Raw genomic sequence first — 22,462 nt, 5'->3', positions numbered from 1 at the left:
TGAATTCACTCCCGATTTTTTACAGTACTGTAATACGTATAGACTAATATGAATACATTTAACTATAAATTAATTATAATTATGATAATTTACCTCGAGCGTAAATTTGAAGTGAAATCACCGCTTTGGCTTCTCCATGACAATTTTTAGAAATTATTGAATAAGTTCCAGTGAAGTCTAATTTTGCGTATGGAATTTCTAGACGATACTGTGGTCCAGCACCAACTCTTCGGAAATGTGGAGCGTCTTTGTAGTAATCCGGCTATAATATAATTTATCACACAATTATTATTTAATTAGCGCTTGGATAATTATATTTCTTATAAAAAAATTTCTTCACATCAAAACAGTAACTTTGATCTTAGCGATTATCAAACATTCAAAATAATCAAAACTCATATTTATTTTTTTATTTTATTTAATACGTGACAGGAAGATTGATGGAGATAAATATAAAAGTAAGAGATAAAAAGAGATGGATTTTATTCACTCAGAAAACTGTCAACCATATAGGGAGCGAAAGTTTATACCGTCTAGATAAATCTGCGTTATATATTTTATATATAAGGAGTTATATGTGCGAGACAGGAGCGGTGCCTAATAAATGTATGTACAAATATATGAATATAAATAATGTCAACAAGATCATTGTTGTCAACTCTCTAGTACTCTTTTCTTCTCGACAACTCACCGGCAAATGGTTTAAATAAATTACCGCCGCAACTTTATATACATTATTATCTTCTTAATAAGTCTTGAGGTAAATCGTGTGGATGAATATTTTAATGGACTTATAGTTAATTAATAAATGCAAAAATTTATCAATACTAAGTACAAATAAGTACATGGGCATATAAATAATATTTTAATCGATAAATCAACGCCTTACTTATCCTTGTTTATATTAAAATATATATTTTAAAATAAAATAATAAATTTAAATTATTGATTAACAATTTAAATACTTTATCAACTAACTTGACATCTTTTTTATTTTAATAAATAAATGAATTATTAATTTTATTATTAATACAAAAAAAAATCTATTTCAAAAAATGCTATTTTAAAATTATAAATTATAATTTTCTTTAGTGCGCCCTCTTAAAGGCATATCTTGATCTTCGTGGTAAATTATAAGCCTCAAGGCGCGAGCTATCACATACACGTCGAATTTATTTACTAAAGATTCAATCATACGGGCAATCAATGCACTCAGTAACGATCATGTTTGTGGGGCACTTGTCGGCTTTTTTTTTCCATGCTGACTGTAACCAGTCGCGCACGCGACTTGACTGTTAAATTTATTATAAAAATAAAAACAAATCTTTCCTAATATGTCTTCACTTTGCCATGGAATTTATTTTAAATTCAATATAATAAGAAGCTAAATTATTTTGTTTTTAAATAAAAATAAATTGACACGAGAAACCAAACGATTGACGGATGACAGACAGCAGATATTTAATCACTGGCTTTTTAAATTTGACGTGAATAGATAAAACATATTAATCAGTTGAGAAGAAATGGCTAATAGTGAATTTAAAAATGAAGCAAATGGAGTTTTTTAGCATGAGTGATAACTAATGGATATTTTTGAAGAGACTTACGATAATAAATAATAAAAAAACGCGTGAGAAGCGATAGAGTATCGACTGGTTCAAACGATTACTTGATACTAACGCGACCTGGAAGAGTACGTTGACGGTAAAGAAGGCGCCAGGTGCGGGAGAGCGATCAAGAGTCAGGAGGTCGTGATTCGAGTGGGAGAGATAACCATTGGTCAGTCGTAAAACGAACATTATTATCTTTGTTTACTCAATTGATCTAGTTAAACTAGAAGTTATTCTCCCATTACTTTCTCAAATTACTCAACACGAGATCTAAGACTGGATACGAGTTAAAAATCACTTAATCTCAGTGAATTATGTCATACGTCAACACAATGGATCAATACAGTCTTTGTGAATCTTTGAGATTTATTAATGTACTCTCATAGTGATTACTACCAACAAGTTTGCTGATTATTACAAATAGACATGAAGAAATTACATTTATAATCCGTGTATGGACATAATGTTGGCAATGTTTGATTTAATACCTTGACCTACATGGCCAAGAGGACACGTCATTTTATTCGCGTCTTTGATCTGAGATATATACCAGCCTAAGGCGTGTTTAGAAATTCAAATCTGTTAAGTGACTTGAGAACATGATTTGAGATTAAAATCCTTTATTCTTTATAATATATGTTTATATATAAAGGGGGGATTCCCCTTAAAATTTTGTGAGATTCAAATTTTTTTCCTTTGTATTCAATAATTATATAAAATGTAATTTTTTTTATGTAAATTACTTACAAAAAAATTTAATTTAATCAAATTTATTTAATATCCAGAAATTTTTTTTTCACCTTTTTTAGAGGATACTGTGGGGAGGTGAAGAGGAGTGAAGGAAACAAATTATTTTCTCAGCAGCGAGCCCTTAGTCTAGATTTTCAATAGGATATATATAGAATTTGTTAGACGGTGATCCTGATTACAGTTAAGGTGTTCGATGGATGCTTGAAGGCCTCGGGAGTATCGGGCAAATCTTCAGGAAAAATTCTAGCCCGTAGAAATACGCTAGCACGAAATAATTTTTTTTGACGGCGAATTGAATTTATTTTATTTATTTTCGTGCCCACGGATGATCTAGAATTGATTGTAAGCCAATTGGTCCCCGAAAAGAAAAGTTGATGCTGGATCGACCCGAGGATAAAAGAAACAGATAAAAAAAATAAATATAAAAAAAAATTCGTAGGAAATATGTCAAGAAACACGTCACGCTATACATCATTTTCCCGTTACATTTTATGTTAACTAAAGTTACGTCTCGATTCATATCACTAATTCTTCGCGCTTGATTCTACATATTAACTTGACAAACACATCCATTCTTGGTGTTATGACGTTTCTATCTTACCCGTAGAAAATCTCTTAGCCAGATAACTTCCGGTTTCGGATCACCGATAACTTCGCATGAAATTATAACCGTGTCACCTTCAAATGCCTCCGTCGACAAGGGTTTCGTCACAAACACCGGCTCTTTCGAGAAACTAAAATGGTAAATTAATAAATTTATTAATAAGAAAAATGCAAAAAAAAAAATAATTACAACATTCTTGGTGAGTAATTAATTTATTAAATAATTAATTAATCACTTACGGTATGTCTTCTGACTCGCCCGCTAATGATTGATTGACGTCCTTAGTATCATCATTATCCAGAACTGTCACACGAGTCGTTGTTTCAGTTTGGCCAACTTCATTTGTAGCAGTGCAACAATACAACCCAGCGTCCCTTGGTGTCACATGAGCCAAGTCAAGTTCAACAGATCCATCGTGATTCAATGTCATGACCACGTCTCGACTCGGACGTAAGCGATGACCGTCTCGGTGCCTAACAAATTAATTATATGTCAGTTCTGTGTAATTTAATTTAATTAATTAATAAATAAAATCAAATATAATTACCAAGTAACTCCGACAGTAGGATAAGCTTCAATTTGCGCAGTCATACGCAGTTCACCACCAGCTTTAACTGTGTAAATAGAATCGAGATGACGCAGGAATTCGGGAGCAATGTAGGCACGAATTCCCTTGTCAACAGTCAGATGACAACGACACGATACAGATCCATAAATATTTTTAGCACGTGCCATGTAAATACCAGAGTCATCAATCGTTGATCGACTTATTTCTAGCGTGTGAAAGTGAGCCTCGTCATTCCAAATTGATATATTCTCTTGGGAATAAAGTTCCTCGCGATACTTGTACCATGTTACTTCTGGCTCGGGATATCCTGTCACTTGACACGTCAATCTTACTGGATAAGTTGCTTGGACACGTCTGTCTCGAAGTCTCATCGTAAATTCAGGTGGTCTTTCTTCATTAGCAACCTCCGATGATCTGCAATAATAATAAATAAATATTTATTTAATTAATTACTCAGCAAATTGCTTATAAATATATAAATCAATTCACTTCATTTTGCGTAGTTTTAAATCGGCTTCGACAATTTTAGGATCTTCAACAACCTGCACACGTGCAAATGTTGATACTCTTCCTGCTGCATTAGTAGCCTCACATACATATCGTCCTGAATCATTTTCTGATATACTACCAATCATTAATGTGCACTTGGTACCGTTGAAATAAGTTGTAAACCTTGAGTCTTGACCATTTTCTATCTCCGTCGTGTCACGATACCATTTAACGTGTGCCAATGAATCACCACTTACCTGAAAATAAAAATATTCAAGTAATTTAAAATTCTATTTAATGATTTAAAAAAAAAAATTAATTACCTCGCAGTCTAAATTCAAAACTGTTCCCGCCAAAGCTTTAAGTTGTCCCGGAAGTATTTTCGTAAACTCTGGAAACTTGACAACTTCTCTTACGGTGACAGAATTTGTCATAGTGACCGGCTCACCCCATCCGTAACGATTTCGAGGTGTGATGCGAAATTTATATTCTTCACCTGGCCGTAAATTAAACGCATCAAATGCGTTAATTGGAGTTACTCCAAGCTTAAAAAAATAAATGTCACACTTAAAAATTTTGTCATTTATTTTTTCAAGGTAAATGTCTCTTTATTTCTGTGCTCAAGTTTATTTTGTGTTTTATTTAAATAACGTAATTTATAATTCGTTTTCAAATTTTTTACCTCGACCCATCTTGCACCTCCTTCGCCACCTAAAAGCCAGGCGTCAACTCGGTAAGCTACCACAGGTGCTGATCCTCTTTGTTGTGCTTTTCCCCATGTCAATGCCAACCAATTACGGCCACCATCAATTACCACTGGTTCACTTGAAATAGGCCCCGGTACTTCTACACAAAAAATCATACAATTAATTAATTGACTTAAATATCATCAACCAAAATTTACCTTGATAACCAACTAAATAATTCAAGTAATCAGTAATTTTATATTTATTTTTTTTAGTCCACAACAATCGAAGTTTTTCTAACGCTAATGCCTCAGTATCACTGTCAATATTTTCATCCACAGACTCTTCCATTTTTATTATTTATTTTTATTACAAATGATTGATTAATCACTGATTAGTGATGAATGAAGGTAAGTAAATATTGTGGGCCGACAAAAGGGATACTGAGAGCTTAAACAAAATTTTTGGCTAATTTTGTTATGCAAAGTGTAAATGAGAAGGAGGTGAATTTTGTTTGAGAAAATATCAGAGTAGGAGGACAAATAAAAATAGATAGATAAATTTATTAGGAACAAGTCGATGGAAGTAACACCCGGAGCTTTAAAAGTTGGCGAGGGTGGTCGTGAAGAATTTGTTGTTTCAACGAAATCTAGAGTAGAGACTCCCTAATATAACTCTCACTCATATACAAGTATCTCATCATCTCATAACTGTTTATACGTATAAATATATATATATGTAGATTTACAACGAATAAAATTTTCTTTGAGAGCACTGACATTCGTATAATATTTTTAGAGTTACCTCAAGACGAGGCTCATTTGAACTTGTGTGAATTGGAGCATGATATTGTATACAGTTTACTCGTTGTGTATTTTATTTTATTCTTTACTTGAGATATAATAATGATAATAATAAACTTACGTTTCACATATGAGCGCTCTTTATCGTGGATGTTGGCCAACAAGTTGTCAGTGTCGACGGGACCCCAATCTGGAGAAGGCGTCAATGATCTCGCTCTCTGTTTCACCTAAATTGATAATCTACTATTACATCATAACTTATTATACAATAGATATTTTTGTCTCTTGTAATAATAATAATTTAATATTTATATTGAGTAGATATAAGTAAATTACTTGAACTGAGAAGAAACTTCTATCGCATCCATAACGATTTTTTACGAGAATACAATAAGTCCCTTCGTCTGACGGACACGCTCTTTTCAATGTAAGTCTGACGTAATCATCATGCCCTTCTTTGTAAGATCTTGGGCCACTTGTTATATCTCTCAATCCTTTCATCCAAATAACTACGGAAGACATAATCATATATTTATTAATTATCATCAATTTGACGTCAAGTTTATAAACGAAAGTTATTGTAAAAAAATACAAATTCCGGCTAAACTAATAGAGATATGGCAAAAATGTATGAACACAATTTTGTAGCTAATTAAATTCTCTACAAAAAAGGTCTTATTACATTTTTACGTACGTCTAATTATTTCGACGTAATTGCAGTTTTTAATAATAAAATTAATTTTCGTATATTATTGAAAAAATTTATTCCTTATTTATTTTCTCTATAACTTTTAAACTATCAGAGATACGTCGATAAATCAAGAAATCTTTTTTGTAGCAAATTAAATTTCCTATAATTTGTATTTAAAACACTTTTTTCTAAAATCAATAGTTTCGCTATAAATTTCATTTGAAAATAAATTATCTCATTTTAATTTTTTCGCATTATCGTTTAATTTTGATGAAATAAAAATAATTAAATTAATGAGTATATATTAAGAAGAGCAGTAAAATAACCTTTAGGTTTAGGGACACCATTTGTCCTAAACGATACACTAACATCTTCACCAACGGCAACAATAATAACTTTATCAGGAGGCCTAGACATAAACATCGCTGGTTTCCCACCGTCCATCATAGATCCCGATACAACTTCAATATTTGCTGTAGTATCAACATGCCCATAAGGATTGCTGGCCCGACAGACGTAGGTACCAGTTTCATATTCAGTTGCATCAGGAACAACTAAAGTATAAACGCCCGAGTCCGCGAAAGTTCGAGCTTTGGGAACGGCAATCACGCCTTTTTTGTCAGCCCTCATCCACGTGATGTCGGGTGGCGGTACTCCTTTGACTTCTACTTGAAGTGCGATTGTCCCACCTACTGGTACACTGTGATCTGTCAAGTAGCTGGAGAAACGAGGTCTTCCAGTGTCCTTATCGGTACTCGTAATGTCTTGGTAGCTGCTGCCACGCCAGCTCCTATTGCTTTGTGCTGCTCGACCTTATTGAGTAGTGAAAAAAAATTAATTACAGATAATAGTTTACAATTATTCTCATTACTTGTTTGTATTATTGAATTTTTTTTTACCTGAGGCTTCAAAATTAACTAAATGGGACGTGTGGTCACTCAGTTTGGTATCATTTTCTGCGCGACATGTGTACAGTCCGCTGTCGTAAAAATCGGGATGGAAAATTTTTAAACGACAAATTCCGTCGGCTAAATCGCACTGCTGATAACGATCGCTTATTTCCAGTAATTGTCCATCTTTGAGCCAAGTTATTGCTGGTGTCGGTTGACCTCTCACCCGGCATTCAAGGACAAGAGTATTTTCATCACGAAGATACGTGTCTTTGATGGATCTTGTGAATGTTGGAGTCGTGGGAGTGGGCTCGTACCCGGCGTAAACTTTTAGTTTAGCTTCTGTGCATGCTTGACCATGGAGATTTCTAGCTACACATGTGTACTCGCCACTGTCTGAAGGTCTTACGGTATAAAGCTCGAGGGATACCATACCATTTTCTATTGTTGTTCCATGTCTGTTACTTGACGGTGGCAATAATTTGCCGTCTTTTAACCAGTAAACTGTAGGTTCTGGTTCACCGAGAACTGCACAAGTTAATTTTATTCGTGAACTTTCGGCGGCTGTTCTGTCTGTTAGTTTTGTACAGAATGAAGGCTTCTTTCCGCGATCTCGAGGTCCGTGTGAAAATCCACTAGTTCTACTGGTGTCTGTGGAATAAACACCCAAGCTCTTATCATCAAGATCAATTGATTCAAGATCACGATATTTACGTGAAGAGATATTAGAACGACGTGACAATGGTTCACGTGGTGATGATTCGTCATAATCAATCTCTATCATCGGTGGAATACTGCGTTTAGGTCTTTCTTTTGATGATACATTTTTGAGAGTTGACATGGAAGATTCGGAAAATTCAGAATCTAATTCCGAATGAACGGTTGACTTTGGTAAATTTGTGATAGGCTCTTCTGTGTATGGCTGTTTTTTTACTGTTTGTTCTACTTGTAATTGCTCCTCGTGGCGGAGTTGAGATAAATTATTTTCTTTTTGGTATTCTTCTTTGGTATCTCGTGTTTTTTCTTCAGTCTTTTGTACACGGGGTTTATCTAACTGTTTTATGTCATCTTTTTTAGTAAGTTGATTATCTTTTTTAAGATTATCAGCGATTTCAGATTTATTTTTCATTTTATTGTTTTCTAGCTGTTTAACTTTCGTTTCTTCTAATTTTGCATCCTGGTCCTCAATAACTTTGTCTTCAGACTTTTCAGTTTTCTTTTTCAAAGAAGTTCGAACCGTTTCTTCTACATCCTTATCTTCAGACTTTTCTGATTTCTTCTTAAGAGACGAACGTCTTTTTTCTTCTCCATGTTTATCTTTATCTTCAGATTTTTCGGATTTCTTCTTCAAAGAAGTTCGAGTCTTTTCTTCTACATCTTTATCTTCAGACGTTTCAGTTTTATTTTTTAGAGAAGTTCGTCGCTTTTCTTCACCATTTGTATCTTCATTTTCAGAATTTTCTGATTTCTTCTTAAGAGACGAACGTCTTTTTTCTTCACCATTTTTATCTTTATCTTCAGATTTCTTTTTTAAAGAAGTTCGAATCTTTTCTTCAGCATCTTTATCTTCAGACTTTTCGGATTTCTTCTTAAGAGACGAACGTCTTTTTTCGTCACCATTTTTATCTTTATCTTCAGATTTCTTTTTTAAAGAAGTTCGAGTCTTTTCTTCAGCATCTTTATCTTCAGACTTTTCGGATTTCTTTTTAAGAGACGAACGTCTTTTTTCTTCACCATTTTTATCTATATCTTCAGACGTTTCAGTTTTATTGTTCAGAGAAGTTCGTCGCTTTTCTTCACCATTTTTATCGATATCTACCGATTTTTCAGGTTTCTTCTTTAAAGATGATCGATTCTTCTCGTCAATATCTTGACTGTTATCTTTTTCTAATTGGTCTTTAGGAGAACCTTGACGTTTATTTTCATCCTTCTTACCAGTACCTTTGTCAGATGATTTTCTTTTCTTTTTTAAAGCTTTTTTGATATCCGATTCTTGATCAATCTCTTCTGTAACTTCGATCGATTCATCTCCTTCCTTAGGAGGCATTTGCAGTACCTTGACTTTTGTTTTATTGACTATTTCTTCCCTAGCTTCAGTAAGTTTTTCTTGTTCAACAATACTAGCTCGCTCTTCTGCCCACGCCTCTGTAATAATATCTCTTACATTTTCCTCAAGAATATCACTCTTATGAATATTAGGATGCTGAGCAATTAAATCTTTAATTTTAGCTTCGACTGCCTTGACAAGACTATCGTGAGTTAAAGGTTCAATATTTTGTTTATTGAGCTCTTCAATAATCATATCATGTACATTTTCTTCAGGAATCTCAAGTTTTGTTAATGAAGGAACGTTCAAAACTTCAACTTTTCTCTTTTGTTCATCTGCCTGAGCTCTTTCAAGTCTTTCAGCTTCGAGAATATTTGCCTTGTGTTCTTGTAATTCTTCTGTTACTATTTCACGAACACTTTCTTCGATCATTTCTTCTCTAGAAATTTCAGGATGCTGAGCAATTAGATCATGAACTTTAGTTTCAATTGCTTTCACAAAGTTATTTTCCTCTGACATTTTTACATTTTGTTTTTGAAGTTCCTCAACAATTAAATCATGCACCATTTCTTCAGGAATTTGAATTTGAGTTGTCGCAGGAGTTTGCAATACTTCTACTCTTGTTTTTTGTACTTGAGATTTATCCATTGTCTCACCAGATTCAGAAGCTTTTGCTTTCTCTTCCTGCAATTGTTCAGCCACAATCTGCTTTACGCTTTCTTCAACGATTTCTTCTTTTGACAACTGGGGAAATTGTGCAACTAAGCCTTGAATTTTAAACTCAACGGCTTTGATAAGAGTATCTTCTTCCAAAGGTTCGATGTTTAACTTATGAACTTCTCCAATTACTATTTCATGGACCATTTCTTCAGAAACGTGAGCATGAGTTTCTGATGGAACTCTCAATAATTCAATTTTCTTTTTCTTCCCATCAGCTTTCTTGGTATCCTCTCGTTTACTCTTTGTCTCAGTTTCTTTTATATCTTCATCAGGTTTCCCTGCAACTGATTCATGAACAGTTTTCTCACTGACGCCTTCTTTCGATACAATTGATTTTTTATCTTCAGATTGGCTAGTCTCTGTTTTTTCAGTTGAATCACTGATAGATTTAATAGTCTCATCTTTTTTAACTTCAGCCACTTCTTCTTTCGTTAATTTTTCAGCGGAAATCTCTTTAATACTTTCTCCAGACTCTTCCTTGATTTTTTCTGTAGAAAGACTTTTTTGATTTTCTTCAGCTTCTTTTAATTCTTCCTGTTTCTTAACCGTTTCTACTACGACATCTAGAGTATCTTTCTTTGGTTTTTCTGTCTCTTTCTTATCAGTTATATCTACAGCAGTTTTTTGTGTTTCAGCTTCATCAAATTCTTTGCTTTTTTGTCTCTTTGATACTTTCTTATCTGCTTCTCGAACGTCTTCAAATACTTTTTCATCTTTCTTCGATACTTCATCAGTTGTTCCTTGAAGAAATTCTTCAGCCTCTTTCCCTTCTTTCTTAGATTCATCCGTAATATTTTGAGCTACTTCTTGTCTTTTTGATTCTTCAGTAACCGAGTCTTCGATAACTTCTTCAGATACTTTATCATCTTGCATTGCAGATTTTTCTGTAACAATTTTTTTCGACTCTTTTTCAGGTTCTTTAGATTTTGAATCATCAGTAGAAACATCAGTTTTTGTTTCAATTGCTTTAACAAGACCTTCTTCTTCTGTTGCATTAACAGTTTGTTGATCAGTTTTTTCATCTACAATTTTATTGGTTTCTTCAGAAACTTGACTCTCAGCTGCTAATGGCATCTGTAATACTTCTATTCTCTGTTTTTCTTCTTCAGCGCGATGAAGTTTATCCACTTCAACAATCTTCGCATTTTCTTCTTCAGCTATTTCTTCTACAAAATCGTGAACTTTTTCGGAAAGAGTTTCCAGACCAGATATTTCAGGATGTTGAAGAATTAATTGCTGTATTTTCGCTTCAACTTTTTCGATTATTTTATTTTCCTCAACAGGCTGAATATTCTGTTTATGGACTTCTTCAATAATCATTTCATGAATAACTTCTTCCGGAATTTCCACTTCAGTTTCTGATTGTATAGTTTGAACTTTCAATTTTTCACTACCACTCTTAACAAGACCTTGTTCTTCTAAAATTCTTGCATTCTCTTTTATTGTCTTTGTAACTATTTCTTGAACATTTTCGGTTATAGAATCTACTGTACATACTTCAGGATGATTCGAAATCAAGCTTTGCACTTTTTCTTTAACAACATTCAACATATCACTTTCTTCAGAAGGCTTAATATGTTGTTTCTCTAGTTGTTCAATAATTATTTCTCTAAGAACTTCTTCAGGAATTTCATCTTCTTTGACTTCAGAAATTTTCAAAGATATAGTTTCTCTTGATTCTGCTGAATCGAAGTTTTTAACTTCAACCAGTTTGGCTTCTAGGTTTTGTAACTCTTCCTGTACAATCTCTTTAACACTACTGAGAAACTCATCTTCTTTAACAATTTCAGGATGACTATTAATCGATTGCTGGACTTTGATAGTGATGGCTGTTATCAGGTCATCATCAACAAGAGATTTAGCGTTTTGTTTACTTATTTCATTAATGATTAATTTATGAATTTTTTCTTCAGGAATATCTTCCTGAGAAGTTATAGCTAGCGTACTTTTATCCTCAACCTTTTCTTCATCGTCTAGAGTCTCAGCTGTAATGATGTCAGCTGGTCTTTCAGCAATTTGTGCTTCAGAAATTGTTGAACTTGCTACTATTTCTCGCTTTTGTTGAATATCTGTTTTAGTTTTTTCTTCATGATCTGTTGTCAAATTTTTCATTTCTTCTTCCTGACGCAAAGCTTTTTTTTCTTTATTGTCACTAATATCTTGTGAAGTCACATTTTCTTTAATCGCTTCAGCTTCATCGAGAGGTTCATCATACTTTAACTCAGCTACGTGCTTTTCAATTTCCGCCAAAATCAGATCTCGAATCATTTCTTCTGGAATATTTTCTTCCCGTGTATGAGAAGACAATAAAATAACTTCTTGTACCTTAGTTTTGATATCTTTTACCAAGGGATCTTCAACTGGATAAAGATGTTGTTTCTTCAATTCATTTCTAATCATATCTTCAGATATTACTAAGCTATCTAATACTTCTTGCTGTTTTTTCTGAATAGCTTCTTGACTTTTATCACTTTCAGTACGATCTTTAGCTTTTTCTTGGATGTCTGGAGTTGTCAAGTCTTTGGTTTCTTCTTTCGAACTACTTTCTTCACCAAGTAATGCTTGTTCTTCTTTTCTTTCTTTATCATCAGATGAAACGGTAATATCCTTAACTTCCTGTGCTTTACCAAGACTTTCACTATCTTTTAATTCAGCTGCATATTTTTCAATTTCAACTAATATCAAATCTCGGATAATTTCTTCCGGAATATTTTCTTCCGTCGTATGAGAAGATAATAAAATTTCTTCGTGAACTTTAGCTTTGATTTCTTTTATAAGAGGATCTTCAACTGGATAGAGATCTTGTTTTTTCAGTTCATTCCTAATCATATCGTCAGATATTACTAAACTTTTCAGGATTTCTTCTTTCTTTATCAGATTATCTCCCTCGTCATCTTGCGTTCTTTCTTCAATCTTTCCTTCAACGACTAGAGATCTTGAGGTTTTAGTTTTTTCCGTAGTAATATCTTCTTTACAAAGCCTTTCTTCCTTTTCTTTCTTCTCAGAATCATCTTTATCCATAATTTGTTTAATTTCTTGTGCTTTGTCAAGACTTTTGTCATCTATTAACTCAGCAACATGTTTGTTAACCTCTACAGAAATCAAATCCTTTATAATTTCTTCAGGTACACTTTCTTCAGCTACAAGAGAAGACCGTAAAATTTCTTCTTCAACTTTAGCTTTAATTTCTTTTACCAAAGGATCTTCAACTGGATAAAGATCTTGTTTTTTCAGTTCATCTCTAATCAAACCTTCAGATATAACGACACTTTCCAAAACATCTTGTTTTTTTCTCTGAACAATATTTTTTGCTTCATCATCCTGAATGCTTGTTTGAGCTTCATCTTCGAGCTTTGAAGTTATCAAATCTTTGGTTTCTTCTTGAACGACAACTTCTGTGCTGACCATGGCTTTTTCTTTTTTTTTATCATTCTCTTCTTGAGGTGTGACTTCTTCAGCTTCACCGAAAACCTCAACATCTTTTAAATCAGCCACATGTTTTTCAACTTCTACGGAAACTAAATCACGAAGAATTTCTTCTGTAATTTGTTCTTTTGACTTATGAGATGACAGCAAAACTTCTTCTTGGATCTTTATTTTAATTTCTTTTATGAGAGGATCTTCAACTGGATAAAATTGTTGTTTTTTGAATTCATCTATAATCATATCTTTGACTTTCTCTTCAAATTCTTGTCCTATAATAGGCTGAATAATTGTCTCCTTTTTACTTACTTCCATGCTTGCTCTAGCTTCAACAAGATCTTGTATCTCACTCTCAATTTTCGATACTTCAGCTTTTTGTAATTCTTCAGTCACAATATTTTTAATCTGCTCTTCAAGAATTTCTTCTTGCTTAATCTCCGGAGAAGTCAAAATTAATTCTTGTACTTTAGTTTTAACAACATTTAGAAGTTTATTACTTTCAACAGCTTCCACGTGGTGTTTTTCAAGCTCCTTCATTACGAGATCATCAATTTTTTCTTCTACAATATCAGTAGATACTATTTCTGCCACTTGCTGCTTCACTTCTTCTTTAACTATAAGCTCCTCAGCTTTAGCTAAATCTTCTGTAGCCTTTTCTTCAGCCCTATGATCTTCGAATTTGTGCAATTCTTCTACGACTACCTCGCGAATATTTTCTTCCCTATTCAATTCTTGCAATACTTTCGGACCTTGAAGAACTACCTGCTGAACTTTTGCTTCAATTACTTCTAAAAGATTTTCTTCATCAACTAATGAAATATTTTCTTTAGAAATTTCTTTAAGAATAATTTCTCGAACTTTTTCTTCAGTAAATTCCGCTGATTCCATAACTGCTTTCTTTTCGATCTCTGGTAGTTCAGTAACTAAATCAGTCTTGTCAGTCAAAATATCATCAGCATGATTTGAACCCTTGATCTTTTGTAGTTCGTCTACAACAACATCTCTGACACTTTCTTCAAAAACATTCTCTTGACATATTTGCGGATACTTTATCATCATTTTCTTAACAGCTATCGTAATATTGTCCAGCAAGATCTCATTTTCAAACTCCAAGGCATTTTGTCGATCTAGCTCACTCTTAACAATTTCTCCAATTCGATTTAACAAATCTTGGCTACTTATTTCGGCTTTAATGTCTTCTATTACTATTCCTTCAACTAGTTTATCAGAATCTTCAATTAACAGAGCTGTACCACTTTGATCTTTCAATTCTTGAATTCCAGAAGCTGCTTCTTCACAAATATTTTCTTGGTTTACCCCATAATGCTGTACATCATTAGCGTCTTTTGCTGCTCTTATATTTTCTTTTTGAATTTCTGTAGAATCTAAATTACGAACATCTTCAATTTTAGAGGCTTCTGAATCTGTTGTCATCAAAAATGTCTCAGGAGCTTGTTGAAGAGTCGATTCAGCTAGACTTTCAACTTCAGTTACTTTGGGTTTATGTTGTTGAAGATCTTCTTGAATAAAATCAGAAGAATCTTCTTTAGGGATAGATTCTTGTACTTCTTGATGACTTTGTAAGATCATTTCTTTTTCTTCTTTTTGAAGTACGACTGCAACTTGTTCTGCTTTTGAATCACTGACTTCTTCTTTATCAAATTTATCAATAATATCAGCATCTTTATTTTCTTGCTGTAGATCTTTAAATTGAGACATTGACATTTCTTCTTTGTTCATTTGTTCGAAGTCATCAGGTTTCGTTGTTGTTTCACCGATATCTTGCAAAATATTTATTTCTTCAATATTTTCTGGTGTCGTAGAATCTCGTACATTTGTAGGATCAACTATAGCTTCAATAAGTTCTTCAAGAGGTCGTGCAGTAGTTTTTTCTATATGTTTGATGTCATCGTTCGATTTATCATCTTGTTCAAATTCTGAAGATACTTCAGTAATATTTTTATCACTAATTGTGTCTATCGTATCTCTAAAAATATCCTGTTCTTGAATCTCTGGTATTTTTTCTAAAATTTTTTGTTCTTTTGCCAAATCTTCTTCTAACATTTTTACAATAAGATTTTGAATTCCTTCCAAAGGCACAATAATAGCAGATACTGTTTCTATTAATGAAGCTTCCGTTTTTTGAACTTGAACAATCTGTTCAGGTGCTTCAGTAATTAATTTATTTCTTAATGAATCCAATTGGTTACATAAATCGGATGAAGACTCTGCCAAATTTTGCAAATATTTCTTTACAGCTTCTTGCAACGGAGTTTCATGCCAAATTTCAGCAGCAGTTTTTAAAGCTATTTCGACATGATTCAATGGTGATAAAAATCCTTCAATTATTGTTTCAACATCGTTCTCAAGTGTCTGACCAGCTGGACGGTTTATCTGAGATTCAACGAGTTTGATTTGTTTATGCAAAGAATCCAAAGGTTGACATAAAAGTTCTTGAACTTCTTCATCTATCGATTCATCTAATGCTAGCGTTATAGAGGCCAAACGATCTAAAGGATTTAATATTGTAAGAGTCCATAAATCTAGTTCTTCAGTACGAGTCATTGCTGATACATTTTGTGATTCTTGTTGTTTTGAAAATTCATTTTCAATAGATAAATTAAGACTTGATGTTTCTGCGACTAAATTTTTAGTTGCTGTAGCTTGATTTTTATCTTCTTCATGTACTTGTGTAATTAAATCATCAGATACTTTGGTTTCAATCATAGATTTTTGTTCTTCACTCAATTGTTTTTGTTCTTCATTTAAGTGTTTTTGATCTTCACTCAATTCCTTCTGCTCTTCACTGAATCGATTTATCCCTTCATTGATTGATTTTTCTTCTTCATATTTAGTTGCATCTTCAAGTTTAGCTTCAGACAAAGCCGCTTCATCAGAAGTAGTTTGCTCAGTTCTTTCTTCACTCATATCTTCTGTGTATTGTCCTCTTGACAAATCTTCAATTTCAGTAACATCAACCTCAATTTCTTGAGCTTCTGCTCTAAAAGTCAATGAACTAGATTCCAATTTGTCTACTTCTTCATCAAATTCGTCAGGACTTATCGTACTGACAACTCCTCGCAATTCTTTGGCATAAGTAGCCATTTTAATCGACAATGGAATTTGGTTTTCAATTTCTTCTAGAACTTCAATAACAGGCTGAAGAAGACTAGTAGCTTTATATATCATCGAAGTATTTACAATAGTATTCAGTAGATGTTTCGTCGGCTGAATAAGATTCTCCAGTGTTTCAATATCATCTGGATTATGATGATCAGTAATAGCTTCACGTACTCTGATTAGAGGTTCTTTTAACTTTGAAAAACTTTCAATCAAAGCCGTATCACTCGGAGGTTCTGAATAAGACGACTGTATGACAATCTTCAGCAAATGTTTCTTAAGTTCATCAATAACTGGAACTATGGGTGAACTATTTTCTTCATCAATACTTTCTTCCAAAGCCGTTGATAGCCAATTTTCCACTGGATCTAACCATTTGGAAATAATTGTCGGAACTTCTCCGGGTGCTGAATCAGAAACAGAGCTTTCTTCAGTGTCTACTTTACCAACTAGTGCTTTCTTAAGCGATTCCATAGCAACAAGAGCTACATCTTTTTCAACATCTTCAACAAGATCAACAACAGGAGACGACTGATCTTTAGTAATTTTCAAAATAGCTTCTTTTAAAGTTTTAAGAGGGCCCGTAATATCATTTAACACATGCCTTTCTTCAGGATCATGTTTTTCAATCAAAAGAACTTTTTGTAAACTTAGCAAAGGTTCGCGTAGCGTTTCAAGTTCTTCAAAAGCTAATTTATTATCATATTCCGATGCCTTCTCTTCAGGAACCATCGGAGAAGAAATAGCGACAGCTAAATTTCCAACATTCTGTCTTAAATTATCAATAGAAGATACTAATTTACCAGCTGTACTTTTCTTTTCGCCTTCGACCTCTGATATATCAAGACTATATTCATTGACTTTTTCTAATGCCACGGACAAAGCATAATGAACGCTACCAAGTGCCAAAGAAGCATTTTCGACATCTTCTGATGGTTTAATCGGAACCATTTTTATTACAGGCATAATTGGATCTTCAAATGATTTTTTATCTGGTATTTGAGGAAGCTGTTCGATAATTTCACTCATCATTTTTGAAATTTGATTCAGTATAACAATAGAATCCTCTGAAGTTGAAGGCGATCGGATAACTGCAGAAATAATTTCACTGAGTTCATGTAAAGGCCGCGTACTTTCTTCAACCAAAGTAGATTCTTGAGTTGAAGTACCAGATGCCAAAGCTAGTTGTAGGTCTAGTAATGGCTCTCTCAGTTCCACCATACTATTAATAACGTTTGGAATATTTAATGTTGTAGCGACATGAGCTGCTGAAGCTATTGAGTCTCTGAGTTCTACGAGACACGTAGACAGTTCAGTCATCGAAAGCGAAGTTTCATCACTGGGTACTTCATTCTCATAATGACGTAAAGCGACGTTCAATTTCGCCTGAACGTCTATCAGCGGATCAAGAAGCATCTCGGGGAGAGGCAGACTTTCATCAAGTCCTGGCATCATTGACTCTATTGAAATCATTCTATTTTTAAATTTATCACGTTTTGATGCAACTTCCGATTCGTTCTTTTCTTTCGCTAAAATAACTTGGGATTGTATTTCAGTTATTTTTTCTTTAAACTGAGACTCAATCGCTTCATCGATACTCCGCTCATGCATCTTTTCTTCTAGAAGTTTTATTTCTTTTTCTAAAATATCATTGTCTTGTAAACTTTTATGAACGACACTTTCGTCAAATTCGACAGCTTCAACGGCATTTTTATTTTTATCTACATTCCAGTCTTCGTCTGAAGACTGAGGAACAGATTCTGCAGTATCTTCAATAATTTTAGACAGTCTAGCTTCGTTGATTTTTTGTAACTTAACTAAATTATCTGAAGCGTCTTCCATTGTCCATTTTAAATAGCTAACTAACTCTTGACTTCTTTGAGTGATTCCCCGCTCTCCTGATTCTGATTCATAAGTTTCTAAAGCTATAGTCAAGGTCTCTAATTTATTTTTCACCTCGGCAATTGATTTATGAAGACTATCAATGACAATCACTTCATTATCAGCAATTTGAGAAGTTGAAACTTCAGTTAGAGAACGTGATAATCCTTCAAGAGGTTTCATTAAAGACTCAATAACCAGAATATCAACATTACTCTCCAGAGCACCAGTGACTTTATTTAATGACAGCGAATTAATAAATGATTGTAAATTTTTATAAACAGATTCAAGTCTTTCTGCGACAGTAATTACTTCCTGCTGTCTATTTAATCTTTGATTTTGTTTCAGTCCTTCAACATTAACACCTACTTGATTAATAGCTCGAGATATCCGTTCCAATATAATTGGATTTTTGGGTTCAACGATCGAGACATCGCCTTCTTTACTTCTTAATTCAAACTCAATTTTAGCCAAACCCGCGAGAATTTCATCAACAGGATCAATTAACGATTCCAAAACTATTAAATCAGACTTTAAGTCCTCTTGAGTTTTACCTCGATGACTTTTTATTAATTCTATACCACGGAGAAGTTCTTCAGTCGGTCCGCCAATCGAATCCAGCAATGAAATCCTCACTCCTTGGCTCAGAGATTTATCTCCAGCAGAAGTAACCGCTTTTGATTCAATAGCAGACATTTGTTCACAAAGTTCTTCAATAGGACGAACAATTTTCTCTATAATTAATCCTTGTATCGTATGTTCATCAACATTTATCGACGAGGAGATCAGTATACTGTCTAAATTAATTAAAGTATCTCGCAGAGTAAGTACAGGTACAGAAAGGTTTTTTATTTTTCCATACAGTCGTTCTTTCTGACTTCTCGATGTTGATTTTTCCGAAATATCTCCAGCAGTCGCAAATACCGATGATGCAGTTGATAATTTATCTCCATCATCATCAATATACTTAAGATCCGCATGACTTACTAATTCCGGAGTTTTAAATTCTTCACTTCTTTCCACTCGAATGTCTTCAATCATTAAACTCTTGTCCATGTCTTGACTTCTACGTCCTTTCTTGTCTCTTTCTTTTCCGCTCTTATTACTACTCGAGCTGTCTCGACGTTCGCGTTTAACTCGTCCCTCTTTACTTCCACGTCTCTTAACTTTTCCCACTTCATTTCCATCGGCATTGACCGTGTAAGATTCTTCAGAACTCGTCTTTGATGATAACATCGGCGTCCCGCCTTTAGACCGTTTCTTCTTTTTCTTTTTTTTGTCCGACGTTTCTTCCATGGAGTCTTTCAACGCCGCAGCGAAAACTTCTTCTGTAAATTTATGAGACTGAGGCAGCGATTCAGCATGAATGCCCCGAAAATCTGTGTTTTCAGTGTCATTGATAATTGCTGCAATTTCTCTGTCATATTCCCTAGATACTTTAGCTAATCCATCTGAAGACAAGGCATCAGCGAAAGCGTCAACACTATCTTGACTCTGTATTGACAATTGCGCTTGTATAGAAGGTTCTTTAGCGCTGTGATAACTTTCAGACCAATCCAAAACTTTGTGTTGACTCTTCTCACTCTTTTCACTTTTAGACGAGGCACTGCCAGATCGTTCTTTCTTCCTCGGCGGTCGTGGAGGCGGTGAACCCATGGGAGTTCTTTCACCTGAATGATCACCATCCAGTGGTGATGCATATGAAGAAAGAATACTGTGCATCTGATCATCCATAATAGAAACATCTTCGACGTCAGCTTCAGTTCGTAAATCATCAGCTTCTTCATCAGCAACAAAATAATCTGACGAAACGTCTATAACAACAGCTTCCATTAATAAATTTCCTGACGTTGATGTTTCTTTCATAAAACGCATCGGAGGAAGCTCAATTATATTCCCTTCAGTTATATGCTCAGACAATTGATCAGCGTACATTTCAACAATTTGTATCGCTTCTTCTTCCGTCAAATCTGGAGTTTCGTAAAGACTTACAGACACTTCTTTACCATCAAAGCTGAATGAAACCTCTCCGCGATCGTCGATTGTTATCGAATGATCCGTTTGAGGCGTGTCGTACAACTGTGAGGTTCTTTCTTCGTGTATCGTTGACAGCGAGAGATTTCTAGCGAGTTCATGCAGAGGTGGTGAAATGGGGTCTTGAGTTTCTTCTTTTTTAACAGCGACCCGATCTTCAAAGCCTAATAATGAAGCCGAACTGCTCACTGACCCCATGCAATTTGATGCCTCACATGTGTAAGTTCCCAAGCAACATGTTCCATCTTGACCGGAAATTATTCTATGAATATCACCGGGTTTTAATTCAGCGCCGTCTTTGTACCATTTCAAAACGGGCTGCGGTACTCCAATAACTTTACACTCTAAATTGACAGCTCCTTCTTCGGATAAAATAGCTCTCAGACTTTCTAAAAATTTCGGCTTCTTAAAGTGTCTTGGTATTATTAATTTTAGAAAACAGGATGTTATACTATGGCCAAAATCATTTTCTGCGATACATTTCCACTCTGCTTGATCAGCGAATTCCAACTTGTGAATTTCTAGATGACAATTTCCTAAAACTTCTTGTATTATTTTATATTTATTATTCTCAGTAATCGGTTCGTCGTCGCGGAACCATGAAAGAGTTGGTTTTGGAGATACGGTAACTGTAATTTAAACCAAAATAATAATTCAAAAATTTAATTGCACATAAAATAATATATTTATACAAATACCTTGAACTGTAAATGTAAAATCTTCATGAATTCTCGCTTCGCAACTTCGTAGACCTTTAATAAATTTAGGAACCTGATTGAAACTCAGCAACTGAAGACGTTCTTCTTCATTTAACTGATTCTGAATGTCCTCAACAGTCAGCTCTGCAGTACTTTTAGCTTCGCCCATACAATTTCTCGCGATACAGCAGTAAGACCCCAGTGAATTTGTACCAGTCAGCTGGTAAACATCACCGGGTTTCAATTCTTGGCCGTCTTTGAACCATCTGAGAAAGGGAGTAGGAAACCCGACGACTTTACATTCAAAAGACACTAGTCCTTCTTCTGTCAAAACTGCCTTGAGGCTTTCCATAAAACGCGGCATTCTGTAATTCTTAGGAACTGAAAATAAAATAACAGGCAATAAAATAAAAAAGTTAGACATTTATTACTAATTATAGTTTTAAATTTACCAGACATTGCGACATAGCAAGTAGTAAATTGCATAACATTTTCAGAACTAGTAGCGACACATTTCCACTCTCCTTCGTCCATAGCTTCGACTCCGCGTATTTCAATTGAATAAGTTCCCAATCCGTCTTCCATTTCGTGATACTTATCGGTCGGTTCAACTTTACCCGCTTTGTTGTACCAAGTGATAACTTTAGGCCACGGAGGAACTTGAACTTGACATGATAGGGTAATAGTGTCACCAATCCGACAGCATTCATCGCTTAGTATTTTTTTAAATACCGGAAGAGGACCTGAAGGTGTCAGAGTATCTGCAGGCTTCAAAGATCCTTCTCTACTTCCTCTTCCTACCACATGAACCTGCAGACAATATTTATTATCAAACAAACAATAATAAATATTTATATCATGTATCATACATATATAATTTTAATGAAGCTGTAAATTTATTATTACTTTTGATGATGAGTACGCGGTTCCCATACAATTGTCTGCTTGACATGTGTAAGTTCCCAATGACGTTGGGTCATCGGCATTTGCGGTCAATGCGAAGACGTCACCAGCTTTTATTTCTTTACTATCTTTAAACCATCGAAGAACTGGCGTAGGGACTCCGACAACTTTACATTCTAGTGAAACTGTACCAGTTTCGGTGAGAATCGCTCGAAGTTCTTCAACAAACTCCGGACGTTTGTAAGCTTTCGGTACAATAACGCTGAGACAAGATACACATGATGATCTTCCGTATACATTTTCTACCATGCAGGTCCAATGACCCTGGTCTTCTACCATCACTGGAGCTACATCGACGCAATAAAAATTTCCTTCGTGTACGAAAGAAAATCTCGAGCCGGCTTGAATCGGTTGGTCGTTTCGGTGCCATGTTACCTATGAACAAAATTAAGACAACAACTTATAAGACTTTATTTTTGTTATTCATTTCAATTGAAATTCTTTTATAAATGTGAGTGTAAAATCCTCTTTGTGCTTAATGTAAA

The 22,462-nt window shown here is 34.2% G+C and overlaps 2 protein-coding genes across 3 annotated transcripts in view; both read right to left on the bottom strand.

The window, feature by feature from the left end:
- The window catches only part of LOC103577379 (titin), a 25,851-nt gene extending 10,337 nt beyond the window's left edge, over window positions 1-15,514 (bottom strand). For both annotated transcript variants that reach the window (XM_014441456.2, XM_053740119.1), the window contains exons 1-11: window positions 7,101-15,514; window positions 6,528-7,013; window positions 5,847-6,019; window positions 5,632-5,737; window positions 4,704-4,867; window positions 4,345-4,566; window positions 4,022-4,278; window positions 3,512-3,946; window positions 3,204-3,437; window positions 2,962-3,094; window positions 94-262 (exon numbers count right to left, since the gene is read on the bottom strand). In XM_014441456.2, the coding sequence (XP_014296942.2) occupies window positions 94-262; window positions 2,962-3,094; window positions 3,204-3,437; window positions 3,512-3,946; window positions 4,022-4,278; window positions 4,345-4,566; window positions 4,704-4,867; window positions 5,632-5,737; window positions 5,847-6,019; window positions 6,528-7,013; window positions 7,101-15,345 (10,624 nt within the window). In that variant the 5' untranslated portion in view covers window positions 15,346-15,514. The remainder of the gene's footprint in view (window positions 1-93; window positions 263-2,961; window positions 3,095-3,203; window positions 3,438-3,511; window positions 3,947-4,021; window positions 4,279-4,344; window positions 4,567-4,703; window positions 4,868-5,631; window positions 5,738-5,846; window positions 6,020-6,527; window positions 7,014-7,100) is intronic.
- LOC128667983 (uncharacterized) lies at window positions 15,348-22,462 on the bottom strand. Its single transcript, XM_053740014.1, has 5 exons — window positions 21,921-22,462; window positions 21,467-21,824; window positions 21,015-21,395; window positions 15,430-20,945; window positions 15,348-15,368 (listed from the first exon to the last, which is right to left on the bottom strand). The coding sequence occupies exons 1-5, from the start codon at window positions 22,254-22,256 to the stop codon at window positions 15,348-15,350; spliced, it is 6,612 nt and encodes a 2,203-aa protein (XP_053595989.1). The 5' UTR covers window positions 22,257-22,462.

This window comes from Microplitis demolitor, chromosome 6 (genome assembly GCF_026212275.2).
Source record: "Microplitis demolitor isolate Queensland-Clemson2020A chromosome 6, iyMicDemo2.1a, whole genome shotgun sequence".
In the NCBI taxonomy this organism is placed as follows: Eukaryota; Metazoa; Arthropoda; class Insecta; order Hymenoptera; family Braconidae; genus Microplitis; species Microplitis demolitor.
This window is presented reverse-complemented; position numbering and strand designations above follow the sequence as displayed.

Bases quoted from the DNA above. Each gene is read 5' to 3' on its own strand.
- LOC128667983 (XM_053740014.1), bottom strand. From the start codon at position 22,256: ATGGTAGAAGACCAGGGTCATTGGACCTGCATGGTAGAAAATGTATAC. The intron at 21,825-21,920 runs GTAATAATAAAT...TATTGTCTGCAG, and splicing joins CCGCGTACTCATCATCAAAA to GTTCATGTGGTAGGAAGAGG. The intron at 20,946-21,014 runs GTATTTGTATAA...TTTAAATTACAG, and splicing joins TTTTACATTTACAGTTCAAG to TTACCGTATCTCCAAAACCA.